The sequence below is a fragment of the Neoarius graeffei genome, chromosome 10 (genome assembly GCF_027579695.1).
Source record: "Neoarius graeffei isolate fNeoGra1 chromosome 10, fNeoGra1.pri, whole genome shotgun sequence".
NCBI lineage: Eukaryota > Metazoa > Chordata > Actinopteri > Siluriformes > Ariidae > Neoarius > Neoarius graeffei.
Genome location: NC_083578.1, coordinates 56,920,864 through 56,944,311, shown reverse-complemented (window position 1 = coordinate 56,944,311; position 23,448 = coordinate 56,920,864). Strand labels below are relative to the sequence as shown.

General features: G+C 42.8%; 1 protein-coding gene across 2 annotated transcripts in view; it reads right to left on the bottom strand.

Annotated features, from left to right (window-relative positions):
- The window catches only part of ptch1 (patched 1), a 142,577-nt gene that overhangs the window by 84,840 nt on the left and 34,289 nt on the right, over positions 1-23,448 (bottom strand). For both annotated transcript variants that reach the window (XM_060931928.1, XM_060931929.1), the window contains exon 12: positions 23,211-23,336. In XM_060931928.1, coding sequence (XP_060787911.1) covers positions 23,211-23,336 — 126 coding nt within the window. The remainder of the gene's footprint in view (positions 1-23,210; positions 23,337-23,448) is intronic.

Sequence of the window (23,448 nt, the reverse complement as noted above, 5' to 3'; positions counted from 1 at the left end):
AACAAAGCCAGCACCAGGCGCAAGTCACGCTCCGTAAGGAGCAGGAGCAGCGCTTCGAGGCCCTGGTGTTGGCCCAGCAAGAGGACCGACAGGCGTTCCGGCACCTCCTCGCGTCGGCGGGGACAACCGACGCTTCCACCGCGGGCCTGTCCTCCCTCACCCTGACAAAGATGGGCCCGCAGGATGACCCCGAGGCTTTCATCACGCTCTTTGAGCAAGTCGCGGAGACCTCGGGGTGGCCAATGGATCAGCGCGCGGCGCGCCTCCTCCCCCTGCTAACAGGAGAGGCACAGCTGGCCGCGCTACAGCTCTCCGCCGACCGCCGGCTGGCCTACGCGGACCTTTGCCGGGCCATCCTCCAGCGTGTGGGGCGCACCCCTGAACAGCAGCGCCAGCGCTTCCGCGCTCTGCGCTTGGAGGAAGTCGGCCGGCCGTTCGCGTTTGGCCAGCAACTCCGGGACGCCTGCTGGCGGTGGCTGAGGGCCAACAACCGCGACGCCGAGGAGATCGTCGATCAGGTGGTGCTGGAATAGTTCATCGCACGCTTGCCGACAGGAACCGCGGAGTGGGTCCAGTGCCACCGCCCGGCGTGGCTGGATCAGGCCATCGAGCTGGCAGAGGACCATTTGGCAGCTGTTCCGGCGGCAGGACAGCAGACCGCCTCTTCTCTTCTCTTCTCTCTCTCCCCCTCCTCCTGTGTCCCGTCCTCGCCCCATTCCCCCACCGCGGAGGCGGGGGCCGGCACCACCCCAGCCGGCCCACCGCACCCGCGGTGCCCTCCCGTTTCTCCCTTCTGTGTCTGTCTCTCCCCCCCCTCAGGTGAGTGAGCCCCAGAACACCGGTGCAGAGAGGAAGTCCGGGCCGGTTTGCTGGCGCTGCGGGGAACCGGGCCACCTCCAACAGCAGTGCACGGCAATGGAGATGGGCGCGGTGGTTCGGATCCCCGACGCGCCAGAAGCCGCCCTCGATCGGGCCGGAGCGTATCGCATACCGGTGAGTATCCAAGGGGATACATATCAGGCGTTGGTGGATTCTGGTTGTAATCAGACCTCAATTCACCAAAGCCTGGTGCAACACGAGGCATTGGGGGGAGCACAGGGGGTGAAGGTATTGTGTGTGCACGGGGACGTTCACAGCTACCCTTTGGTGTCAGTCCACATTTTGTTCCGAGGGGAAAAATTTATAGTGAAGGCGGCGGTTAATCCTCGCCTTACCCACTCTTTAATTTTGGGGACTGATTGGCCGGGATTTCGGGGTTTAATGACACGCTTAGTAGAGAGTGGGTCCTGCCATTTAACAGGGGGAGGTCCCGGTGTCGCTTTGGCGGGAGCAGCTGTCACAGAGCCGTCTACGTCATCTCCGCGTCAGAGTGAGGAGCCGCCGGCCCCTCCTCTCTCTATTGGGGAATCCCTCGCAGATTTCCCATTAGAGCAGTCGCGAGACGAGACTCTGCGACATGCGTTTGACCAAGTGAGAGTAATTGATGGTCAAACGCTCCAGCCGAACGCCACCCCGTCCTTCCCTTACTTCGCGATTATGAAGGATAGGTTATACCGAGTGACGCAGGACACTCAAACTAAAGAGCGAGTCACGCAACTTTTAATTCCAAAGAGCCGCCGTGAATTGGTATTCCAGGCGGCTCACTTTAATCCCATGGCTGGACACTGAGGGCAGGATAAGACACTAGCCCGAATAATGGCCCGATTCTATTGGCTGGGGATTCGCAGCGATGTTCGTAGGTGGTGTAAGGCGTGCCGCGAATGCCAGTTAGTAAATCCAGCGGCCATTCCAAAAGCGCTTTTGCGCCCTCTACCATTAATCGAGACCCCGTTCGAAAGGATTGGGATGGATCTCGTCGGGCCATTAGATCGGTCAGCACGAGGGTACCACTTTATATTAGTTCTGGTGGACTATGCAACGCGATACCCGGAAGCAGTGCCTCTGCACAATATCTCAGCACGCAGTATTGCGGAGGCGCTCTTCCGCGTTATCTCCCAAGTTGGAATCCCGAAAGAGATTCTGACTGATCAAGGCACCACATTTATGTCACGGACACTGCGCGAACTGTATGGGTTATTGGGGATTAAGCTGATCCGCACCAGCGTGTATCACCCACAAACGGACGGTTTAGTGGAACGATTCAATCGCACCCTCAAGAACATCATTAAAAAATTCGTAAGTGAGGACGCACGTAATTGGGATAAGTGGCTCGAGCTCTTGTTGTTTTCAGTGCGAGAGGTTCCCCAAGCCTCCACGGGGTTCTCCCCGTTCGACTTATTATATGGGCGTAAGCCGCGCGGCATTCTAGACGTGCTGCGGGAAAATTGGGAGGAGGGACCTTCACAAAGTAAGAACGAAATTCAATACATTATGGACCTGCGCGCAAAACTCCACACGCTCACCCACCTAACCCAGGAGAATTTGCAGCAGGCCCAAGAACGGCAAGCCCGCCTGTACAACAAGGGTACGCGCCTTAGGGAGTTCACACCGGGAGATAAGGTACTTGTACTGTTGCCCACATCGAGCTCCAAATTGATTGCCAAGTGGCAAGGACCCTTTGAGGTCACACGGCGAGTCGGGGACGTCGACTACGAGGTGAGGCGAACGGACAGGCGTGGGGCGCTACAGATTTACCACCTCAATCTGCTTAAACTCTGGAATGAGGAGGTCCCCGTGGCGTTGGTGTCGGTGGTTCCGGAGAAGGCGGAGCTGGGGCCGGAGGTTCAAAAAGGGGCATTGGCATCACGTACCTCTCCGGTCCCCTGTGGAGACCACCTCTCCCCGACCCAACTCACGGAGGTCGCCCAGTTGCAGACCGAGTTTTCAGATGTGTTCTCGCCCCTGCCCGGTCGCACTAACCTCATAGAGCACTACATAGAGATGCCCCCGGGGGTGGTAGTGCGTAGCCGCCCTTACAGGCTACCCGAACACAAAAAAAAGGTGGTTCGGGAAGAACTTGAGACCATGCTCGAAATGGGCATCGTCAAGGAGTCCCACAGTGACTGGAGCAGCCCGGTGGTCTTGGTACCCAAGGCCGACGGGTCGGTCCGGTTCTGTGTGGACTATAGAAAAGTCAATGCGGTGTCTAAATTCGACGCGTACCCAATGCCTCGTGCACTCTCAAAAGAGATGTGTTAAAAACAACACATCAGCGTGTTTATATAAGGACAACACAGTTTGTGTTAATAAATGTGTTGAACTCTATAACACAGTAACTGTGTTGAACTATTTAACACACTAGTGTGTTAAAACAACACAGTTTGTGTTTTATTTATTTATTTAAATAAATAAAATAAATAAAACCAGATCCCCTTGACTCCACTATCCCGAGAAAAAAACGGCCTTTTCCACACCGTTTGGTTTACACCAATTCGTCACACTTCCGTTTGGGCTGTTTGGGGCGCCCGCTACATTTCAGCGACTGATGGACAGGGTCCTCCACCCCCACGCCACCTATGCGGCCGCTTATCTCGACAACATCATCGTCGATAGCAATGACTGGCCGAGGCACCTCGAACATCTAAGGGCCGTCCTAAGGGCTTCTGCATGCTCTTGCGACAAGGCTTTCGCAGTAGCTTTTCGCAGACAGTTGTAATTTATCGTTGAGCGGGGAGTAATAGGCGTGCGCGATGTTATTCACCGGCACAACGCAAGGGGGCGCGAAGTCGCTAGGAGTAGTTGGTGGGTGTGGTTAGTGGAGTGTTTATCCTCTGGTTACTTATAATGACTAGAACTGGAGTCATATAGATGTACGTACTTCCTCAATCAACCGCTCTTCGTGCTGCTCCATCTTCGCTCGTGTTTTTAAAAATGCCGGTCGTGAAAACAAAACAAACCGGGAAAGTAGGGAAGCAGAAGTGCGTGTACAGCGGATGTAGAGTGGACCAATCAGAGCCCTCTTGTCTGTGACACTGTCTGCGAGGCTTCTGCGTTGGTCACAATTTTTGGGAGGTGCGCGCAGAGCGTCTGCGAAGGTGGGGGGGCTACGCAGACACTGTCTGCGACGCTATCTGCGAGGACTGGGTTGTTAGCATAAATTGGCCTTTAGGTCGCTGAGGCGAGCGGGTCTCACAGCCAACCCAAAGAAGTGTGCGATTGGTAGGGGTGGGCGATATGGGCAAAAAATAATATCTCGATATTTTTTAGGATTTTAACGATAACGATATTTTGACGATATTTAAAAAAAAAAACACTTGCTTAAAGATTACAATAATTACAATGACTAAAAGAATCATTGCAGTGACACAAGTATTTAAGGAAAAGCCATATTTATTTTCTTAAACAACTTTAAATTAATAAAAATGAATAATTCAATTGACAGTTCGTAACGGCAGCAAACATTCTAATCAACCGTCTCTGACGGCAGTACGGGTCTGCAAATATCCCGCCTGTTCCGCTGCCAACAACCAATCATATGTCGATCTGAACCAACAGCTTTCCAATCATCTTGCAGCTTCGTGCTCCGCTGTCCCTCTCCTGCCGTTATAGAACTACCGCGCCTGCGCAGTGTCAAAATAATCCACGAGAAAAGTGGATTTTAAAGCTTTTTCTGAGTCATGAGAACCAACCTAACACTCAAGTATAATCAACTTTTCATGGCGATTTCAATCATATGCTCTTCGCGACCGTTAGTTTTCACAGAGTCCAGTATTGATATCTCCCCATTCATGTTCAGAGGGTCTGGTCTCACTAATCCGAAAAAGATGCCTGAAAGTGGCCGGCGAGTGACAGCACTTGGCCTGATAGGAGCCCGTCACAGCTTCTTCTTCTTTGTTTTTTTTTTTCCCCTCAAAAAAAAAAACGTAAACTACAAGTCAAAGTTTTTCAGTATAACAATAATAAAGAAAAAAATGTGCTCAATTTAAAATGTATTGAAACTATTCGAAATCGGCTGATCGGTTCATTCATTATTATCCGTGAGTACAGAAATACTAGTAATAATTTCTGGATCATTGCTATAAACGTGGACTAATATTTCTTGGGAACCAATGGGTTAATGACATGGAATGAACCAACCGACCAATCGCATTTTTTCTTCAGATGGTATCTGGGTAAATGAGCAGCTGTCTCAGCCAATCACATTTTATTGCTGGACGGGATCATATCACGACATCTTCCGGTAGATACCCGAAATCAGCTTTGTGCGTTGTGAGGCCAGCGGAGCAAAAAAAAAAAACTTTTAATATGCTGAGCAATGTTTGATACATTTTGGAAAGTTGTTTTGGTTGCTTTATAGGTTTCTTAGAATATTTAACTCGTCACGTCTGTGCTGCTCTCCTGGGTTGCTAGAAACAGTTGTGTTGCCCTGGCTTGGCGTATAAAATGTGTGCCCCCCCCCAAAGCAATTCAAGGCCCGTCCGTCAGTCCGTGTCTGGCGCCGGGTCTGCTCCGCTCTGTATTGATTTTTGGCGGCTTAATTAAAAAAACTCGATAATGCAAAATTACACATCGTCAAAACAACATTCACGATGACATCGCAGACGATACATATCGCCCACCCCTAGCGATTGGGCGGGTGGAAGTACGGTATCTGGGCTTCCACTTGGGCAACGGGCAGGTGCGTCCCCAAATTAACAAGACCGCAGTAATTGCGGCCTGCCCGAGGCCCAAGACCAAAAAGGGGGTGAGACAGTTCCTGGGGCTGGCTGGCTATTATCGTAGGTTTATACCTAATTATTTGGATGTCACCAGCCCGCTGACTGATCTCACTAAAACAGGGATGAGATTGGCTTGTGATGAAAAAATCTGAAAAATTAGCCAGGGGTCTGGGGGCCTCTGGCCCCCAGTGGGGTCCGGGGCGAAGCCCCGGTGGGGGCCCAGGGAAGCCCCTGGGAGCTCATGGGTTTTAGAGATTTTTTTACCCTAAAAAACATTTTATCATCAAAATTTTACAAATGTTGTTGAAATACCATACCCTGTTTGCTTACAAAATTGACACTTATACAAAAGTAGAACTCTCTTTCAAGTACATACATTACTTAAACTTTCATTTGATAAAGATCAACTACACCTATGTAAAGGAAACATTGACATAGGCCTTTTGTGATAAATTTTGCATATACATTCCAGGTGAGCACCAACATGATACTTCAAATTTGCTGCTCTAAATCCAAACTAAGGTAACACATTCACTGCTATATTAAATAATGGTTTATATGATTTATGAATACATTTTTCCTTTGGTTCTATAAAGTGTTTGTCTATTTACAATATATACAACTATTTCAGTTTCATGGTGCAGAAAATTTATTTCTTCTTTATTTTGAGCTTTTTAGCAAGAGCTAAAAGCTTGTTGGTCCTCTCCCTCTTTTTAGCCAACTCCTCTTGATTTTTCACATGCTCCAGCCTTGCTTTCTTTTGCTCCCTGTCTAACTCCTCCTTCTGTATGCTCAAAGGAAAGCAATCGGATCTGCGCGATTCAGCCTTGAAAAAGTAGGCATCTGCGCCTTTAGTTTGTGTGGAGAGATATGATCTGCAACAACATGCATTGTTGGCTACAGACCGAAACATACTTTCAGAATGCACGATGTAACCCCCAGTTCAAATAGGACTATAAATAATCCTAGTGAAATAAATAAGAAATATTTATAAATAAATGGCAATAAACACATAAATAAGGCACAGTCATTAATAAATACACTTATTAGAATCCACTAAGTACAAGTTTCTATGCTTTTAATGGTGTTTGAACCATCCCTTTAATTTAATGACACTGCCCCTTTAAGACACTGTCCCAGTTATGCACGAGCTAGTTCTAAACACTAACGGCAGACGCTAACAAAAATCACTACGAATCAACACGAAATATAGACCTCTTGAATCAGTATCCAAATAAATCGCATTTAACATCTCTAATATAGTTCATCAACAGTCGACCCGACAACATCTTAGCGGTGATCTTGATGAGAGTGTTTTGAAGAGTGTTTTGGCAGGACTAAACTCGATGTGCCTTCTAATAATAATTTAAAAAAAAAAAACAGAATAGTAATTTGTAAGCTAAAAAGCCTGTGTCTACACTTTTTTCTTTCGCCGATTGGCAGCTGTGTTCAACTGGGGCAGGACATGACTGAATGGGTGTTTCTGATTTGTTAGCTGTCTTTAACTGGGGCGGGAGGGCGGGACATGACTGAATGGGTGTTTCTGATTTGTTAGCTGTCTTTAACTGGGGCGGGACATGACTGAATGGGTGTTTCTGATTCGTCCTTACACCGCATGGTATGCCTCAAGCGTTTACAAACACAGAATTCCAAGTCCTCCGCTCCAAAATCAGCAGCTTCAAAACGATTGATTTTTTTTTTTAACTGACAACCAAAAAAAAATTAACCGGTTGACGTTGATTCGGTCAACCACCGGTCAAACGGTCACCGGTTAACATCCCTATACCCTACCCCCCTAATATTTTCTCAACGGATTTGCAACAATATAAAAAAGGTCCATTTTGACTGAAAAAAAGCGGAATTCCGCCAAAAAGCGGAAAACTCTCATCCCTGCTAAAAAGGGGGGACCAGATCCGGTCCAGTGGACGGAGCAATGCCAGCGGGCTTTTTCTGAGGTAAAGGCTGCACTGTGTGGGGGGCCACTTTTACACTCCCCTGACTTCTCTCTCCCCTTTATGTTGCAGACCAATGCGTCAGACAAAGGGCTGGGGGCGGTGTTGTCCCAGGAGGTGGAGGACCGCCCTGTCCTGTACATCAGCAGGAAGCTGTCGGTGCGTGAGGGGCGCTACAGCACCATAGAGAAAGAGTGTCTGGCCATCAAGTGGGCGGTCCTCGCCCTCCGGTACTACCTGCTGGGGCGCCCTTTCACCCTCTGTTCGGACCACGCGCCCCTCCAGTGGCTCCACCGCATGAAGGATGCCAACGCGCGGATCACCCGTTGGTATCTGGCACTCCAACCCTTTAATTTCAAGGTGGTCCACAGGCCGGGGGCGCAGATGGTCGTGGCGGACTTCCTCTCCCGTCAAGGGGGGGGGAGTCGGCTGCAGGCCGGACAGCCGCCCGGCCTGAGTCGGGCGGTGGGGGTATGTGGCAGCGGGAGCGTGGTCAAGCGCCGGTCTGTGACAGGAGGGCGGAGTCAGGGAAGGTAAGTGGCAGAATCACTACACCTGACGTCAATTAACCTGTGTTTGTGTGTGTCTTCCCAGTGACCGCGCCCTATTTAAAGAGGGAGAGCAGAGAGCAGAGGGGAGCTCATCCCCGAACAAGACGCCAGTCGTGTGTTTGTCTATTTGAAAAGATTGTTAAACTGAAAAGTATAGCAATAAACGCGATTGTCGAACCTGATCTCTGTCCTGCCGTCCTCTGTGCTCCACCCACCAACACTGAACCGCTACACACACCCAGGGTTGGAGGACAGCAAATAGAAAGTTAGCAGATAGACAAATGGAACAAAAGTATGCGATTCATAAATGACCTTCAAAAATATTAGTCAAATGACCAAAAATAACAGCAATGATGCCTCAAAAGACACAGCACAGTGTAACAGGATTGAGTATTTTATAAAATAAATTTTTGCCATATACTAGTGCATCTCAAAAAATTAGAATACCATGAAAAAGTTCCTTTTTTTTCATAATTTAATTCAAAAAGGTAAACTTTCATATATTCTATATTCATTACATGTAAAGTGAAATATTTAAAGCCTTTTTTTGTTTTAATTTTGATGATTATGACTTATAGCTCATGAAAATCAGAAATCCAGTATCTCAAATTATTAGAATATTCCCTAAGATCAATCAAAAAAAGGATTTACAATACAGAAATGTCCAACTTCTGAAAAGTATATTCATTTATACACTCAATACTTGGTTGGGGCTCCTTTACCATGAATTACTGTATCAATGCAGTGTGGCATGGAGGTGATCAGTCTGTGGCACTGCTGAGGTGTTATTGAATCCCAGGTTGCTTTGATAGTGGCCTTCAGCGTATCTGTATTTTTGGGTCGGGTGTTTCTCATCTTCCTCTTGACAATACCCCATAGATTCTCTATGGGGTTCAGGTCAGGCAAGTTGGCTGGCCAATCAAACACAGTAATATCATGGTCAGCAAACCATTTGGTAGTAGTTTTGGCACTGTGGGTAGGTGCTAAGTCCTGCTGGAAAAGGAAATCAGCATCTCCAAAAAGCTCGTCAGCAGATGGAAGCATGAAGTGCTCTAAAATCTCCTGGTAGATGGCTGTGTTGACTTTGGACTTGATAAAATACAGTGGACCAACACCAGCAGATGACATGGCACCCCAAATCATCACAGACTGTGGAAACTTCACACTGGGCTTCAAACACCTTGGATTCTGTGCCTGTCCACTCTTCCTCCAGACTCTAGAACCGTGATTTCCAAATTAAATGCAAAATGTACTTTCATCTGAAAAGAGGACTTTGGACCACTGAGCAACAGCCCGTTTCTTTCTCTCCTTAGCCCAGATAAGACACTTCTGACATTGTCTCTGGCTCAGGAGTAGCTTGATATTAGGAATGCGAAAGTTGTATCCCCTTTCTTGAAGATGTCTGTTCGTGATGGGTCTTGATACACTGACACCAGCCTCAGTCCACTCCTTGTGAAGCTCTCCCAAGATCTTGAATCAACTTTTCTTGACAATCCTCTCAAGACTGCGGCCATCCCTGTTGCTTGTGCACCTTTTCCAGCCACCCTTTTCAGCAATGACCTTTTGTGGCTTACCCTCCTTGTGGAGGGCATCAGTGATCATCTTCTGGACAACAGTCAAGTCAGCAGTCTTCCCCATGATTGTGGTTGTGTGTACTGAACTAGACCGAGAGATACACTGTGTTCATACTGTTCTACTCAAACTCAAAATGAAATATTCTAATGTTTTGAGATTTTTTTTTTTGTTTTTGTACTGTATGCCATACTGATTAAAATTAAAATAGAAAAATGCTTGAAACATTTTAGTTTATGTGTAATGAGTCTATAATATATAACATTTTCACTTTCTTAAATAACTGATGGAAAATATTGAACTTTTTCACAATATTCTAATTTTTTGAGATGCACTAGTATGTATATATATATATATATATATATATATATATATATATATATATATATATATATTTTATTCTTTCTCTCTCACACACACACCTTTCTATTTTAGCCAGGATTAACTTTGTCAGCAGTTTGTGCTACAATAGCTCTTCTGTGGGTTTGGACCATATAGGCTAGCCTTCATGCCCCATGCGAATCAGTGATCCTTCGACACCCATAACCCTGTTGCCGGATCACCAGTTGTTCTTTCTTGGACCACTTTTGGTAGGTAGTAACCACTGCATACAGGGAACACCCCACAAGATGTGACCCAGTCATCTAGTCAGCACAATTTGGCTCTTGTCAAAGTCACTCAGATCCTTATGCTTACCCATTTTTCCTGCTTCCAACACCTCAGCTTCAAAAACTGACCATTCTCCTGCTGCCTAACATATCATACCCCTTGACAGGTGCCACTGTAATGAGATAATCAATGTTATTCACTTCACCTGTCAGTGTTTTTAATGTTATGGTTGATCGGTGTCTCATATATATATATATATGGCTGCTACAAGACAAGATGGCGGACACAGCAGGTAAAGGTGGTGCTGCTTTGAGAAAAGCTCGACTAAAACCAGAGATTTACACTACAGCAAACGGTAAAACTCTGGTGGAGGATGAACTGCTGAACTTTCTTGTTGTGAAAATGAAGACACTGAGTCAGGACGATATAATATTGGTGGCTGTGAACCACTTTGGATCCGAGTGGATTGAGAATTCAAAGAAGGCACTGTTTGAACTCTGCCCCCACACAACTCAGCGTTTTGTTACGCACAAGGGGCCACAGAAAGACGTAAACAACATTAAAAGCTGTCTTAAAGTGCTTAACGAGGCTGGGGAAAACATCCCTCACTTTGTGTCGCATCATTTAGATGAACTGCCTCCTGTAACTTTTAACAGTATTGATGTGTCATGTATGTTGCGGACCTTGGAGCGTGTCAGTGCGGATATAACATCCCTGAAGCAAGCGGTGTCTGTGCAAACAGGGCAATGCGATGATCTTCGGATGATAGCAAGTGGACTAAACCAGCGTTTGTGTGCTGTTGAGAACTGCGAACCCGTCTCGAATAATGTGCCAACGCCATCGGACAGCGGTGAGGCCGCCGCAGGGCGAGATGTGGATAGCGCGGTGATGGTGATTGAAACCTTGAATCCTATTACGGATAGGCCTACAGCCAGTACAGCGGATGGAGTCGCTGACCAATCTCCCAGGCTATCTGCTTCTTTAACATATAGCAGTGTAGTCAGGAGGGGCCGACGACAACAGCAACAGGCTGGCAGACTGACCCAGCTTCAACCCAAACCGCGCCTGAATTCGGCTCGGAGGGTGAAGAACAGTGGTATTGTTGGAACCAGTGTATGCGGATCTTTACGAGCCATAAAAACTAAGTTGGTGAGTGTCTTCGCCTCGAGATTTTCCCCTGATGTAGAATCGGAAGCATTGACTTGTTATCTTAAAGATAAATTGCACCGAGATGTGACTTGCCAAAAGATAGACAGTGTTCAAAAGCGATATAGCTCATTTAAAATCATGGCAGAATGCGAAAAGGTCGAGGAAATGTATGATCCGGAAATTTGGCCAGATGGCATCTTTGTGCGCCGCTTCTATGAAGCACGGAAAACAGTGGACATAAAAACTCCTGGAGTGGTGAGGAGTAGTGTTGTGTCTGGGGCCGGGACATCTGCCGCGGCTGAGGATGGATTGTAAACATGAAAGTTGTGTCATACAATGCGCGTGGCCTGCGCTTAGGGCAGAGTGATAGCGATAAAGTGCGTCGCATTGTGATTGACCAACTTTTAAACAGCGTGGATATTCTGTGCATACAAGAGACTTTATTGCCCAAACAAGACCTCGACAAACTTAACTCTGTGCATAATGATTTTTATGGGGCAGGGGAGTCTACAACTGATTTGAGTTTGGGCATTATACGGGGTAGAATACCTGGTGGTGTGGCCATACTCTGGCAAAAGAAGTATGACTCACTGATAACTGTCTTGCGGTTGCAGGTTGACTGGGCTATAGCCATTAAGGTGGTCTATGAGAAAAATGAGTTTGTTATTTTAAATGTTTACACTCCCTATGAATGTAACCAGAATGAGAACGAATTCCTTAACAGACTAGCATTCATTAGTTCTTTTATTAAAGAAAATGAGTGTACAAGTATATTTGTTATGGGTGATCTGAATGCTGACATTTCGGATAATCAGTCTATGTTTGGACAATATTTACAGGACTTTTGCCAAAATAGTAAACTGGTGTTATCCAGTAAAATGCTGTTGCCTGATAATAGCTATACATACATTAGCGAGGCATGGCATACAACATCCTGGCTGGACCATTGTATATGCACAGCTGATGCCCATGACTGTATATTTGACGTTAACATTCGATATGATCTGGCTATGTCAGACCATATTCCTGTTTCAATGACATTAAATTTGAGCTGCCTACCAGTATTGTCTGACAATAATAGATGTCAACACACATATAATAAAATAAAGTGGGATAAGCTCTCTGAGAGTGATCTTTGGAAATATAATGCACTAACTGATACTAGTCTCAGTAGTGTATATATACCATATTTAGTATTTTCCTGTGACTCTAATTGTAAAAATCAGGACCACTGTAATTATTTATTTGATATGTATGAAAATATTGTTAATTGCTTGGTTAATGATGGGAAGTATTTTATTCGAGATAAGAAAAAACAAAAGATTAGGCCTGGATGGAGTGAATATGTGGCTGATCTCCATTCTGAGGCTAAACAAGCATTAAGAAGCTGGGTAGCTGCTGGAAAAGCCAGACATGGCCCAGAGTTTCAGAATAAAAAGGTTGCTAATGCTAGATATAAATATGCCTTACGCTATGTGAAAAAAAATGAGCAAATGATGAGGGCTAACTCAATGGCTAGAAAACTTCAACAGAATAGTGTTCAGGAATTTTGGAATGAAGTGAGGACTATTAACAACAGCAAGATTCCCCTTCCCTCCACTATAGATGGTATAGTTGGGGACGGGAATATTGCTGAGTTTTGGGCTATGCATTTTGGGGAAATTTTTAACTGTGTTGATAGTGCTGTTTTTAAAGTTGATGATTATGTTCTTCCTGATGACATTATGGTTATTAGACCAGATGAGGTGTGTGATGCCATTGGTAAGCTGGCAGTAAATAAAGCCAGTGGCCCTGATCAAATCTCTGCAGAGCATCTGAAGTATGCTAGCTACAGACTTTCTGTGTTGCTGGCTTTGTGTTTTTCTGGCCTGTTGGCACATGGTGTATTACCAGACTCTCTTTTATCTGTATTATTGGTTCCAGTCATTAAAGATAAAACTTGTAAAGCATCTAACTCGGGCAACTATAGGCCTATTGCACTTGCAAGCATTATCTCCAAAGTTTTGGAGCGGATTATTTTGGATAGGCTCCAAGGATATGTGGTAACAACTGACAATCAGTTTGGTTTTAAGCATAAACATGGAACAGACTTGTGTATATATGCATTGAAAGAGCTTATATCAAAGTATAGGAAAAAGAACTCTACCATATTTATGTGTTTTTTAGACGCATCTAAGGCGTTTGACCGTGTTAATCACGGGAAATTATTTTTAAAATTATATGAACGAGGGGTTCCTTTATATTTGATCCGCATCTTGCAGTACTGGTATTCTCATCAAACCATGCAGGTCAAATGGGGTGAGGCCTCCTCTAGTTATTTTTTTGTTTCCAACGGGGTCAGACAAGGTGGTATTCTCTCTCCTTTTCTTTTTAATTTTTATATGGACGAGCTGTCTATGAAGTTAAAAGACTGTAAGACTGGATGTATGATTGGGGATAAGGTTGTCAATCATTTATTATATGCTGATGACTTAGTTGTGTTGTCTCCTTATAGTGCTGGTCTGCAGCAACTGCTTAGAGTCTGTTCAGATTATGGCATAGAGTATGACATTAAATACAACCCAAAAAAGAGTGTTATAATGATTGCTAGGGCCAAGGAGGATAAAAAGTTACATTTTCCTTCTTTTTTTCTAAATGACAGTGAGCTGACAGTTGTCACGAAAACAAAATATTTGGGACATCTACTAAGGAATGACTTAAGTGATGATGATGATATCCAGCGCCAGTGCTACAAATTGTATGCTCAAGCGAATATGCTGGCACGAAAGTTCTATATGTGTACATATGAAGTCAAAACATGTCTTTTTAGAACTTATTGTACATCACTGTATACAGCTCAGCTTTGGTATAATTATAGCAAAGCAAAGATAAATAAGATTAAGGTGGCTTATAATGATGCACTGAGAATATTGCTTAAGGCCCCGAGGTGGGAAAGTGCAAGTGCTTTGTTTGTAAATGCTAATGTTCCTACATTTCAGGCTCTGATGAGGAAACTTATGCACAAATTTATGTGTAGGTTATATGAATCTAGAAATGTTATCATCATGAGTTTGTGTAATATAAAGGAGAGTGATATTTTATATATTTCTGACATGTGGAAACATTGGAAAAGCCAACTTTATGTAGGCCTATCTTAAATGTTTTTTTTTTTTTTATTATATAATGTCTTGTAATTGTAAGTGTGTATTTTTATATGTATTATTTGGACCTTTGAGTCTGTAACAATAAAGTATAATATATATATATATATATATATATATATATATATATATATATATACACACACACACATATAAGCCAATCAATCTCTCTTGCTCTCTCTCTCTCTCTATACACACACATACATATATATATGTATATGGGTGGCACGGTGGTGTAGTGGTTAGCGCTGTCACCTCACAGCAAGAAAGTCCGGGTTCGAGCCCCGTGGCCGGCGAGGGCCTTTCTGTGTGGAGTCTGCATGTTCTCCCCGTGTCCGCATGGGTTTCCTCCGGGTGCTCCGGTTTCCCCCACAGTCCAAAGACATGCAGGTTAGGTTAACTGGTGGCTCTAAATTGACCGTAGGTGTGAATGGTTGTCTGTGTCTATGTGTCAGCCCTGTGATGACCTGGCGACTTGTCCAGGGTGTACCCCGCCTTTCGCCCGTAGTCAGTTGGGATAGGCTCCAGCTTGCCTGCGACCCTGTAGAACAGGATAAAGCGGCTAGAGATAATGCGATGAGATGAGATATATATACACACACACAGAGATTGATTGACATTTGCCAGTTTTCATCATCAATTATTTTCATTTATATTGTCGTTACAATTTAGATATGTCATAAATGTTCGTCAAGAATACTCATCACTAAAATTTTCATTTACAAAATTAACACCAACAGTCTTTAGATGGGCTCAGTAAAGTTAAAGAAAGGCTGAGATTTTTTTTTTTATTTTAAACTGGCAATAAACAAAGTTTTAGAATTTTGAAAAAAATTAACTGCACTACTTATCAATTGCTTTATAAATTTAAGCGATTTTGTGATCTTGAATTATTTGCAGAAAAAAGTCAGATTTTTCCTCGAGTCTTATCTCTTCTATTGTCATACATGTTCAGACGTCACTCCAATGGGTCTGATTTAATATGGATTGTCAGGTTTTACACAAATTAGTGCAGTCCATGCCAAATCAAGTGCATGTTAAAGCAAAAGGGGGTATACTGAATACTAGGAAATTCTGATGAAATCCAAGAAATATTTCTAAGAATCTTCTTTTAACTCAAGATGTTGCTAATAATTTAATTTGTAATTAAAAAAAATCAGAAATTAGAAAAGAATGCAAAATAAAAAGATTTTCACTCATGGTTTCAGACTTTTGGACCCGATTCTGCAACCTAATTTTCATAATACATGAATCTACATTAATACAATGCATTAATTCAGACTGGAAACAGTGGGGAAAAATTCCTGGCTTTATCTTCTGCTCATCTGCACAGCGGGAAACAGATAAGCACAAAAATGCCAGGCGAGAAAAACAGAAAGCTATCGCATTATGCTTTGGAAGAGTAAGAGAAACGTAATACAGGAAGGATGCAGAATTGATTGTTTTGACTCTGGGTTCATCGGTGCAATGAGAACACACACGCTGGCATGTGAGGATCTCTGAAAAACAGTGCATTCTGAGATATGTATTTGTTTCTTGGTTTCTCTCAGGTATGCAGGTGAAGTGATTTGGTAGAAAAAGTGAGATCTTTCAACCTTTTGGAGGCTGTTTGGCCTGAGACCAGTGTGGATGTGCGTGTGTGGGGGGGTGTTTTGCGTGCTGCTGAATAGCTGCCAGCTGGCCTACACTGCAGGCGTAAACAGTGCGGTGTTTGACAGACGGTGTGCGATCCATCTATCCACAGATGCTAATACCAGATATAGTCTACATGTGTGATTTAACCACAGCCATTCAGTCATTATACACTACATTATAATAAACGAGACTGTACTATACTAAGATATCATTACTGCGCTCTCCAATCCAGCAGGTAGGTGCTCCTCTATGTGTGACATTTTTTATACCTCACAGGTGTTGTTCCTCCAGTAGAGATGAAAGTGGAGCAAAGAAAAAAACCCTGAACTTTTGAAACTCAAACTAAGATGGGGGGGGCAACGTCCTCCGAAAATATTTTAATAACATAACACGCAAAACCCTGCATTCTAGTGCATTTTAGTACTTATTTTTACTAAAACAAGTTATAACTTTTAAGCCTTTTTCTTTCATGTACATTAATGATTAACATGTCAAAAATATCACATTTAATTCCCCTAGTTAACGAGTAATTTTCAGGAGTGCATTTAGAAAACGCGGTGATTTTCCTGGCTACACAGTTAATTACTTTGAAAAAAATCAGACAGTTGAAGGTAAACTCAGCAAAATCCCAAAACAGTACTGTTAAAAAGTAAAGGTCTGTTAGAGTTTCTAAAGCTTTCAGGTTTCAATGTTGGGGACATTGAGCCTCGTTTATCAATCTTTTAGTAGAGTTGTGCATTTGCATAAGCTAAAGTGAACTAAACATTTCCAATTCATATTTATGCAAGTTGAAGCCAATTGTTTACATTAGTTCGTATTGTCTGTAAATTTAAACATACCAATGAATACCAAATTTCTCATGTAAATCAGGAGCGTAGCTAGGATTTTTCAAGGGGGGGGGGCACACACTGACTGGCAGCCTGAGTACATTATGTAACAAAAATAAATTACCATTGCTAGTTTTAGGTAGCATAGAAACCGGCTCTTCCATTATTGCTGTTTCTTCCATGTTTTCTTGATGTTGTGTTCTAGAAACGGCACTAAAACTTAGCTTCAAAACCACAAAATGCAACTTTGATGGAAAAAAATATATAATAAATTGCTTACCTCTCTTCACGTCGAAAGAAGGAGGAAAGTTTTGCTTATTTTGACATGGCGAATTATTAACACGAGGAAATACTTGTAATTCACAACTAAAAAGACTGCAGCTACACTGGCAGCTTGAACATGCTTTCTAGTGCGATTGTGTTGCGCTTGCGCAGAACGGTGTCAGTCCTGCACGCCTTAGCACGTGCACCTGAAGGCGCGCCTTGCATGCGCGCGCCTAACAAGCTCTGGCATGCGTGCCATTAACAAAGAACACCTGTCTTTAATCAATGAACTATGTTTGGGCTATTTAAGGACCGCGCCCAGGCAAGGACGATGTGAAGTATTACACCGCGTCTAGGAACGCGAAAAATCCGAAAAATAAATTTCTCCATTCGGAAAACCGGAGATTTTCAAGAGTTTTGTCAAATATCCGGATTTCCGGGTAAATCCGGAAGACTTTCATCCCTGATCCAGGTGCAATTAGGGTTGGGCGGTATCCAAATTTTGATACCTTTAAACTGTCTCTGTGTTTTCCCGGGGTATACGGTATTACCGAGAAAAAAATATTTTGTTTCGGCCTACTGTGTAACGTGCGCCTATACCGGCGGACCTTGTCCAGACCTGCGCCTATGCCTCAAATGTACTATTTAAAAGCAGCATAGCGAATTATGTGCATTGTGGTATGGATTAAGCAGCAAAGCGAATTTTGTGCATTGATGAATGGATTAAGAGATATTTCAAAGCATCACGCAACTCTTCCTTCATCTTGAAAATAGCATTCAACTGTCGTTTACACATGTCTGCGTTGAAACGCCATTTGCAGCACTATTTCACCTACTCCATCAAAAAAAGTACACGATGAGCAGGATCATACCCTTTCAAGCATGGGAAATAAAAAAAAAGAAAAGAAAAAGAATCAGCCAACACCCAAGTCCGTTTAGACTGCGCGATAAACCATATTCTTCAGCGCAAATGAGGCGAACCTAATTCAAATGCGTGATAGCTGCACAAGGCAAATCATATGGGCCCACGTCATGCCATGGCGGGGAAATTAATAATCAAATGGCCTTACCTTGCTTAAAACGTTGTCTTGATCACATAACTCCTTACAATTATTCCACTTAAATCCATACGGTTTAACACACCCAACAAAGATAGCAAGCGCATTGCTAATTCCCACCAGAAACCTAACAGTTTACGCTACGATGTTTTCTTCCGTTTCTTCAGTAGATGACATTTCAAACGTTTATTACCCACATCCCAAATGTCATACGTTATATTATTTTACCTTGTTGTTACTCATGTAACCTACTCAAAACACAACTCATTGGAGAGATCTCGTGGAAGTGGAGTACCCCAGGCTATGGTGTGCCTTAGGGGACATATTAGATTTTTTTCGATTTTGCGCGGTCATTTACATTATTGCTGGCTCTTCCTTTTCATTTGGTTTGAAACCAAAATACTGCCACACTGCCGATGTTGTATTTTTTTTGGCCACTAACTCGTTATCTTGACTTGCCATCTTTCAACCGCGGTCTCAGTCTCTTGCGAAGCTTTCTGTCAGACTCCCAATGTCACGCAGGGTTGCCATGGTAACGACATAAACAACCCTGCACGCGATGAGAACTTCTTTAGGAAATTGATAGAATTAGTGAAAATACGATCACACAGTTATTCGGGATGATCTTCAATTTATTATTTTATATTATGACCTCATGTACTCCATATTTATTTAGATATTATATATTTTTTTAAAATGACGGTAATGAGACCGATACCGTTGGTACTTTTGGATACCTCGGGATACCTTCTTACCGTAATACCGCCCAACCCTAGGTGCAATGTATGAAAGCTATCAGTGATCGAGCACACAGCTTCACAGAGTGATATGAGCATGGCTACTTCACCCAAAAGTTGAAGGTTAACCAGTGCACATGTGTTTGTAATGTTGTTCCAAATGTATTTAGCCATATAATGATCAGAAAGCAAGATTATATATTCAAACTGATTAAAATATTAAATTCTCAAAGTTATCATGCACTTTGCATCTACAGACCTGCAAACTCCTAACTAGAATAGTGTGTAGTCCTGGGGAGGAGTGGGGGCTGGGGACAGAGCAATAATTTGATATAGTCCTTTCACAAATCCCTTGTCTCAGGTAAAAACTGGAGTGTGTGTATATACAGGGTTTTACGGTAACCAGCAGGCACAGGGGGCACAAAGGCTGTCACTTTGTTTTAGTTAAGATTCAAGCACTAGAAAACTACATACTTTCTTTCATCCTATTCTAGGAAAAGGATGCTGCATACAGCAATTAATATGAAAGTGTACATGTAAACTATTCTAGTGCCTACATCTTAAATAAAAGAGACAAAGAGCATGTCCCCCCCCCCATTTATTTATTTAGCCCAAGCACCCAATGTTTACTGATTGGACCTGATGTGTGTACTCTAGGTTCTACTGCAACAGACTTGATGATACTGTTTGACCCCATCTGCTATGAGTGGCGCTGGAGAGCAAACATAGTTTTAATCACCGTCTAATTATCATTACCTTTAATTTTAATTGTAAAGTGTCTGATTTGATGCTTCATTATAGGCCTATTTAATCGTTTTTATGCCTATTTTTCATGCCATAATTAGTTAACTGATGTTAATTATATACTTGTCAATCATACATAGACTGATAGATTTTATTTCATATTAATAAAGCCAAAATATTCTCCATTTACCTTCACAAAAAGCAAGGTTGCTGCATCTGTCAAGTGGAAAAATTAAGTCAAGATGAGAGCACCCGCTGAAAGATTACTAATAGGCATGTAATGATATATTGTGTGACGATAAATTGCATTACAAATTTATGACAATTTGAATAGATGAAATAAAAACAGAACCCTGACCATTATCAGGCTGCCCAATCGCTGAGGTTTTCCTGGCTGTAATTGCACTGTTTAGACAGCAGAGGGCTCAATAATGCATAACAGCAAGAATACATGTGACTTCAGCCAAGGTGAAAGTAACACAGCTCTAATTCCAAACACACGCACAGACACAAAAAAACAGATCTAAAATGGGAAAAAGCTGTTGTGCGATTGACTATACAAATAGATTTAACAAGAAATCGGAGCTTTCTTTTTACAGACAACCAAAAGCTAAAGAAAGAAGAAGAAAATGGTAGGTAATACTTATTAAGAAAATGCTTATTTGTTTTTAACTTTTTTCATTTTTCATAAAAGGAATATTTTAGTTAATGGGCTATTAGGCCTATATTTTACTCTAATCTTTAAAAATTTGGGAAATAATTATTTATCGAGAAAATGAAATAACAGGAATATCTAACTTGATAAAGAAAAGGAAAATAAAATGTTGCACATTTTTGGTAATAAAATTTTCTTCTTTGTTTTTTTTTTCAAAAATATCATGGAAAAATCTAATCATCAACCCAATATCATGAATCAAATTAAATCGTGAATCGGGTGAATCATTACATGCCAAATTACTAATGTGAGATGGGGGTTGGAGACGAGGCTTTCAATGTTCCAGTTATGTTGCGTTTAACTAAAATTTGTAGTTTGGAATTACCAAGATCTGAAAATTAGGAAAAAGCAAAGAAAATGCCCCTTCAACGGAAACTCGAAGATCTCCTCAACCCTGAGTTCAGTATGTGATGTCAATTCAACATGGCTGCTCAAAGCATCAATAATAAACAAAATAGCACTTCTTTACTTTAAATAATTTATACTGTATATGCACCATTATAGAACAGTTAGTTCTGGTCAACTAATTAGACTGAGTGTGAATATTTAATGATAACAGCACTGGAGTGTTTCACTGTGTGAATAACTCAGCTTGTCACATAAAACTCCACTTACTAGTTCAAACTGGTTACTATGGTAATGTCAGTGACATCATCAGCGGACATGGCAAATGATACTTGACAGGAATATAACTTTTGGATTAAAATCTGAAAGCTCATTAGATGAAAATGAAAAAGAAAAAGGGACATCAATTTTACCTTTAACAGGAATGTACAAATCAATGTGAGCTAGCCAGCAAGCTATAAAGTGAGTGTGGCTTCTTTGGGATCTATTTCTGCTTGCGGAGCAAAAATAAATGGAACGTTTGGTCATACTATTGGTGAGTCCAAAACGTCACTCAATATTAATTTTTTGTTTACACTCACTGGCCACTTTAATAGGAACTTGTTCTTGATTCTAAGATTCCTGTTCTTGGCTGCAGGAGTGGAACCCAATGTGGTCTTCTGCTGTTGCATGCTGAGATGCTTTTCTGCTCACCACGGTTGTAAAGAGTTGCTATGAGTTGCGATATCCTTCCTGGCAGCTTGAACCAATCTGGCCATTTTCCTCTGACCTCTCTGATCAACAAGACTTCCAACCACAGAACTGTTGCTCACTCATTGTTTCTTGTTTCTCGCACCATGCTGTGTAAACTCTCGAGACTGTTGTGTGTGAAAACCCCAGGAGATCAGCAGTGTCTGAAACACTCAAACCAGTCCATCTGGCACCAACACCCATGCCACAGTGAACGTCACAGAGATCACAATTTTTCCCATTCTGATGTTTGAAGTGAACATTAACTGAAGCGCTTGATTTGTATCTGCATGATTTGCATTGTGCTGCTGTCAAGGGATTGGCTGATTAGAGAACTGCATAAAACAGCAGGTGTATGGGTATACCTAATAAAGTGGCCAGTGAGTGTAACTGTTGTATAAAAGCAATACCACACTCGAGGTCATGCTGTTGTACTGAATATGAGCATGATTGTGATTATCTATGACTGAATCACAGCTGTGCTGATATTCTAGTACAACAGCATGACCTCGAGTGTGGTATTGCTTAAGTATATGTTTTAGATTAATTAATATACACAACACACAGACATATTAGCTTGTTACATCCACATTTTCCTGGTCAGGTCACTCTTGAAAAAGAGATTTTAATCTCAATGAGTTTTTACCTGGTTAAATAGAGAATGGTGGTGATGATGATGATGATGATGATGATGATGACACAGACTATACAGTAATTATAGAGCAAGAGTTAAATATGCATCACTGATCGCAGTTAGCTGGTTAGACTGTTGCTAACAAAAGATGAACAGAGAGGTGTCAGTGTTTTTTTTCCCCCATTTTGCAGATTGAATAAAGAGAGGCTGGAGATAACTTCATTCTGAGCTCTGACGTCCCACTTCCAAGGTAAGTCGAATGCAGCATTAATATTGGCATGTTAAAAACACCTACACAACTGTCAGTCATTCCAGATTTGTGTTGATTGGCTCAACCCATTTTTTAGGGAAAAAAAAAGACCCTTCTGCCATATTTTTGAACGATAAATCATAGCATCCTGCTCTGATGCAAAAATGTGGGTCATATTTTCCAGCTGTTATACAGTGTGGTCTGCCTCACCTATTCCTGTTCAGTTAAAGGCTGCTCGGCCCTGATCCTGCCCCATTTCCACAACACAAATCAACTCCAGCTGTTTAAAATCACATGCACACACAATAACCCTGCCAGACCTGAGCCTCTAACAACCTCCCACACAGAGACCACAGAGCACCCCCCACCCACCCCAGGATTGAGTTACGTGTACTCAGGCTACAATGTGGACGCACAGGGACTGTGCCACTAATCAAGCCCAGTGGGGGGGGTTATGGGCCGTGCCAGCCCTCGACCTGTCACACGCTCCATTTGATGAATGAAATCAATAAAAGTCACCTGGAAAAAGCTGGTGCCAATGAAGACGGAGTGGAAGGCCTCACAAATACAGGCAAGCATGCACAGGAAACACTAATAGGTCTAATAGCGATAGGAAACCTCCTATATAACACATTCAATAACTACTACAAAATACTCAAGATTCCTATACATACAAAAATCATGCACGCCTGTTTCACATACCTGTAGAGAGAATGCCCGTAATGCTGGGATAGGGATGAGGGCAGCCATGAAGAAAGCAGTGATGTTACTGATGGAGGTCAAAGCCACGCTGGCCCCTGTTCTCTTCAAACACTCGCCTGTACGGTCCTGTAGTGTACAGAAACACACTGAGTAAACCTCGAGTTCACACATTCACTTTAAACACATTTTACAATTCGTAGCATAGAATAAAAATTTTAACACATTTCTAATCATGGCG